Below are 6,011 nucleotides of genomic sequence, written 5' to 3' on the forward strand. Positions count from 1 at the left end.
TACAGATTTGTCCACTAGTTGGCCATACATGAGCAGGTTCCTTTAAGTTGCCTTGCTCACAGTTCTTGAGCACAGTAACTTGGCTTTCTTCCTTTCCCGTGTTCAGCTGTTGCGTACAGCGGTTTCCTGTACCTGCTGGACATCCAAGTCACCCCGACCAGGAACCACTCCGTCGCCGACTTCGGACACCACATCAGGGACGCCTTCCAGAACACGCTGCAAGATCGCCCGGGACAACCGGACCAGATCATCTACATGCTCAAGGTCAGTTCAGGGTTACTATAAGTAATATTCAAGACCAAGGAAAGTATACGGTAAAATCTTATTTATGTTCAGAGTCAATAAATGTTAAATCTACAACGTGAGTAAGGTGGGTACAAGTCAAATCACCTACATGCTGAAGGGCATTACAAGGTCAAACCATATCCACGGTAAATAATTTATATGTTCATGGTTACATCAGCTACACGGTCGAGGTTTGTGCTAGGTTGGTGTTAAATTGATTTTTTTAAAGATCAGATTTGTCACAGTGAATGAAGAAAGCCCATCAAAATGATATTGTAACTGCCTTTGTTTGTATTTTTGTAGGTGGATGGAGAACCCTGGTATGTCGTCTGTAAGTACTCAAGACATTCAATTGTTCTACATCTTATAGAGAATGAGAGAATGGTTAATTTTGTAAACCATCTCAGCCTATACTGGGGCTGAATTGTTTGATACATGTACGGAGACCGGCTACTCAGAATTTAGTCATTGTTTCTCTGGCATGTGACTTTGGATGCATGTCGAAAAAGCCAAACTTCTGGTAAAGTTGCCTTTGAAATATTTTAATAGTAAATCACCCTTATCGCGAAGACCACATACATTATTTGCATGCTACAGAACTACAACGGCCACCTTTTTCTCAGGAGCCGAAGATTCTTAGTCAGCAGGGTCCATATCTGATGCGGTTACGGTCACATTTGTCCAGTCACGAAAAATGCAAATTAGCTCTTGCCAGATTTGACGGATACGGCATGTTCTCATTTGCATTTTCGTGACGAGACAAACCCGACAGTAACCTTTGATGCCAGATGGTGAAACACAAAGGGTACAGGACGGATTTGGAAAGTCAGCATTACAGTATTACTAATTATCTTTGTGTACGTAAACACACAAGCTGTGTTTCTGTGAATGATTTTAACTACGTGTTGTATCCCTGTCACAGATGTGAACGTGACCTCACCAAGCGTAATCGACCTGCTCCTACACAACTACTGGCAGCAGTACCCAGGTGACGCTGATTACGTCACCATCCAGTCCACGCCCTTGGCGCACTACGAAGCCTTCATGGCATCGACCTTGGACATCAAGGATAATGAGGTACTGACACAGTTCCAAGGAGGGATCCACAGTGGAGAACTCTACATGCTGGACTTGCACGTTAAGGACTCAGGTGAGTCAGGCAAGCCTCCTGAAAGGCAACCTAAAGCAGTTTATTACAGGGTATGTAAGGAAACAAATAAACTTGGTGTGATGCTCTATGAGGCTGTTTACCGGGTAGACAAAGGAAACAAACAAATAAACCCATATAGTAAGAGACCCATATAGTAAGATTCTTTGGGCACAACCAGGGAGTACTTATATAATTACTTCCAACATTTCAATGTCTATCAGACTCCATCATCAGGGTAGAATGACTGGAAACTAACTTCTAGCCGATGTAGGTGGCGCTGCAGCAGCATGAATGCCGCCCCAGACGTGTACCCCCCTCGTCTCTGTTCATGACTGCTGGAGCTGATTTTCTGATCCAGACTGCCTCCATGGCCTCCTTAATCGGCCTCGGCTATAAGTAGCAGTAAGAAGTAGTTTCCAGTCATTCTACCCTGATGATGGTGTCTGATAGACATCGGAATTTAATTGCCAACCTGATGAAGTTATTTACGAAACAAATTAACTTTTTGCTGTCCTCTCCAGACGTGAGCCTTGGCAAGCTGTTTGAGGAGTATGTGAAACAACTGGAGCTCACGGCGGAGCAACGAGGGGATGATCCTACCAAACGCACCTTTATGCACCCTTTCAAGGTCGTCGGAAGTACACGGGTCAGTCCATTTGTTTCTTGTTAAGACGTAGTTCTCTGTGTGTCTACATTGCATGTTGGAAGGGTCGCATTTTACATGAAACTGTTCTTTGTAGGCAATGTCCCTTGTCTTGAGCACAAAAAATGCTGCTCTAGACAGCATAACATAGACTTAACATGTTCATATATTCGTCCTTCCCTCACCAGTTTCTGTAGCCCTTGGTCACACCTTTTGTGCAATCACTGCAACTGAGGGCCAATCCACTGATATTGGAGTTTATGCCCGAATGCTATTATGATACTCTTTCGCTGATAAATGCTAGGAGAAAGTATCATGCACTTTTTTTTAAGTCCTTGGTATGACTCGGCTAGATATACTAAATGCAAGGTGACCACTCCTCCCAGTTGGCTACTCTTTATATTAGCATGATATCTCATCTGTGTTGATACAATCCATGTTGGAGTTTATAACTGCCATTCAACACGAACAAATTGCTTACCTCGAATTTTCGGCGCACATCCGTCGGTCTTCGCCAGGAATGGCGATTCAGTTACTCTAAGAACGTGACCGAGACACGTGACTCGAGTAAAGAATCGTAGATGCCTGGCGCCCCCATCTCTATTGAGTGTAGGCTGGTGTGCTCTTATGTAAATAAATGTAAACATAACTCTGTTGTTTGCAGGTGATAATCCTTAGTTCGAGCGCCAGTAACGCCGCCGTAGACAGAGGGCTGTACAGCCTGCCGACGTTCCAGGCGTACGGAGATGCCATCGAGGTGGACGCCATCAGCGTCGTGCCCTTCAGCGAGTACGAGCATGAGATAGAGTAAGGCTTACTTTTATACCATTTCTATAATGCAAAATATCAGCTGTAGTCACTGTGACGTGAACGCTTTGTTTTAAGCTACAAATGTGAATACGAACAAGAGATACAGTAAAGCTTTTGCATTTCTCCAAATTCTAATGGGGGTAGATGCGTCAACAACAATGAATATTATCATGAAATTGGTAGACCTACGCCTGCACAGCCCAGAAAGTTAATGTTGAAAATAACAATGACGTTTTTATGTATGCAAATGTGAATTACTTATACATCTGTAATACAATGCGGCCAATTTTAAGTTATGAAAGAGTCTTCAGATGCTTTCACCGTTAAGATTGTGTGATTTGTCACACTTTCCCAAAGGTACCAGGCAGACCACATCGCGGCCCCCTGCCCGCTAGTCGAGTCCTCCCGCCCGCGCACTGCCGGCTCCCGCTCCGCCCGGACGAGCATCTGCCGGTACGGCGGCGTGAGGAACCCACTCACCGGGAAATGCTTCTGTGCGGACATATGCTCACAGGTATGACTATGCCATGACTGATCTAACAGAATGAGTTTTATTACAGACCCGTTTATTCGTAGCTTTGGGATAATGACAGGTCGGGGTCAGAATTCGACCGGTTTCGACTTTATTCGTCTTTCTCAAGAATGACAAAGATCGGACCATCCCTCTTTTTATACATTTTCCGTGCTTTCCTAGTGCAGGGCGCTCTAACTATATCATAGACCCGTTTTATGCCTACAGCACAATTCCTACCGGGGCACGGCCGGGTTGTTTGCGGAAACGAAGAATTAATGTTTACGCTAATAGATGTGCCCAAGGCATGCTGATGAATTATTTTGGGGCCGTTTTGTGTTTTTGCATGATACGCTGTCAAACGGTCATTCATTATTTTATTCATTCATTGTTTTATTCACTCTTTCCCAGGATGTTGACCCCGTGTGCGGGTCGGACGGAGTGGAGTACGATAACCTCTGCCAGCTGAAGGTGGCGGCGTGCAGGCAGCAGAAGACCATCGACGCGCTGGGACAGCCTCCCTGTGGGGGTGGGTACAAGCTTACGAGTAGAATAAAGTGGATGGACGCGCTGAGAAATATTTGTAAATACGCGGCCTAATAATACTCTAGAACTTATCATTGGTTGGGCTCATCATTTGTTGAGGTCATCATTGGTTGAGCTCATCATTGGTTGAGCAAGAGAAAGCCATCATCTGGTATGAATATAAATGTTTGGAATTCCTTTTGTTTGATTTGATGTGTAGGCCTTGGGCTTTATACCAAACTACCTTGTCCATAGTATAAAACTGTGATACATATATGTAATACTGCAATTGTAATTCATACCATATTACTTAACAATTGGCAATGAGAATCGGCCATTTCAGATCACAGAAATGAACAACTGAACTGAAGAGCCTCGGCAACAATGTTGGATAACTGTTATGTTCGCAATCAAGCTCACAAGACACACGATCTAGATACAGCCTTATTCTTCCTCTCTCGTCACACATGGCTATCTTCCCCCTGACTCCCTCCAGAAGTCTGTCTCCTCCCTTTCCCCCTTGGCTGACTCCCCTGTGGGCCCTACCACTCCACAAACTTGTGGGGGGGTGTCCTCTTCCTGTTCAAGCGACCACAACCAACGTGCTGATTATTCTGTCGCTTGTGATTTAAGGGTCAAGGTCACTGGCCAAGGTTTCGGTTTTCACATCAGCTTGGAGACCATTGACACAAACGTGTCAATGGAGTTGGCTTCGACCGCCACTTGTGGTAGTAGGTTCCAGTCACTGATAGTACGCGGCAAAAAGGAGGCCTTACGGTAGAGTGTCTTACAGACAGGTTGTACCAACTGCCTGTCATGAGATCGTCTCGGGTTTCACTCAAAACACAACTACTGTTTTACACGTACAGGTATGATGTACAGCGGGTTCCTGTACAGGCTGGAGGTAACAGTCCAGCCAACAGCCGACCGCTCCACTCTGCACATCGGCAGGAACATCCGGGACTCCTTCCAGCAGACACTGCGGGATCCCATGGACCAGATGCTGTACATGATGAAGGTGAATTATGTCACTCATATGTCTCAGATGTCCGCAAAGAGCTGATGAATCTCTCGAGACACCGTAAATGCTTGTGTAGAAGGTTGACAACAGTATCAAAAGTACACCGATAAAGGTTAGGCAAACAGATAATGAGATTACTCAATACAATGCTAAAGTAATCATTGACAAGCAAATTTAATATAAATGATCCATTTTCTTGATCATAAAAACACTTTGGGTCCTCTTACATTGGATTGTAACAACATGATGAGACAACAGATTGGTTTGTAACAACATTGAAGTACAAGTAGATATAGTGGTACTTACCACATTTTGTTTTCTTGTCCCTTAGGTGAACGGAGAGCAAGTGTTCCATGTCTGTAAGTAGCAAAGATTTAACTATCAATCGTTCTTGATCTTAAAAGAACATATTAGGGGATAACTGAAATTATCTCAGAAGTGGTTTACCATTATTTTGGGAAGTATTCAATCTAACGTTATATATAAAAATGTGTCTAACTCTGCCTGTCAGATTACTCTTGAAGCAATTTCAGTATGCAATATTTATCAAAGCAGGTCATGACATTGACTGAAACATAAAGCCCCTGGGTTTAATATATAGTTTTGTCTTACTGACGTGCGTCTACCCCTTCCAGACTTGAACGTCAGCCTCCCGACTGTCTTGGATCAGCTGACGGCGAACTTCAGAAACCGTTACCCTGGCGACGCGGAGCAGGTGACCTTTGTCCCCACGACCTTGGTGGACTACCGTATGTTCCTGGCTCTGACGGTCGGTCTGTCGGAGTACCGGAACTTCCCGAGCTTCGGCGGCGTGCACGACGGGGAACTCTACTTTGTGGACATCTACCCACGGGACACGTATGAACAAGGTGAGGATTGACAAAAAAGCAGTCACTCAAGCAACTGGATATGATGTTGGAAATGGTCAGACGTTTCAGACAGCATCCTGTGTCTTTCATCAATGACACAGGATAAATCGTTTTGGAGAGAGTTTTTATATCCTATATGTGAATTGGTTAGATGAAGGTTCAAACTTTTCTTCTGGATAATATCAAAATTTTATTCA

At 44.3% G+C, this 6,011-nt stretch overlaps 1 protein-coding gene across 1 annotated transcript in view; it reads left to right on the forward strand.

The window, feature by feature from the left end:
• The first annotated feature begins 91 nt into the window (after positions 1 to 91).
• The window catches only part of LOC118430540, a 14,814-nt gene continuing 8,894 nt past the window's right edge, over positions 92 to 6,011 (forward strand). Inside the window, exons 1-10 of the mRNA XM_035841473.1 lie at positions 92 to 264; positions 589 to 616; positions 1,208 to 1,435; positions 1,957 to 2,081; positions 2,743 to 2,885; positions 3,246 to 3,402; positions 3,811 to 3,928; positions 4,794 to 4,942; positions 5,277 to 5,304; positions 5,581 to 5,814. Of these exons, the coding sequence (XP_035697366.1) occupies positions 256 to 264; positions 589 to 616; positions 1,208 to 1,435; positions 1,957 to 2,081; positions 2,743 to 2,885; positions 3,246 to 3,402; positions 3,811 to 3,928; positions 4,794 to 4,942; positions 5,277 to 5,304; positions 5,581 to 5,814 (1,219 nt within the window). The 5' untranslated portion in view covers positions 92 to 255. The remainder of the gene's footprint in view (positions 265 to 588; positions 617 to 1,207; positions 1,436 to 1,956; positions 2,082 to 2,742; positions 2,886 to 3,245; positions 3,403 to 3,810; positions 3,929 to 4,793; positions 4,943 to 5,276; positions 5,305 to 5,580; positions 5,815 to 6,011) is intronic.

Source organism: Branchiostoma floridae, chromosome 14 (genome assembly GCF_000003815.2).
Source record: "Branchiostoma floridae strain S238N-H82 chromosome 14, Bfl_VNyyK, whole genome shotgun sequence".
NCBI lineage: Eukaryota > Metazoa > Chordata > Leptocardii > Amphioxiformes > Branchiostomatidae > Branchiostoma > Branchiostoma floridae.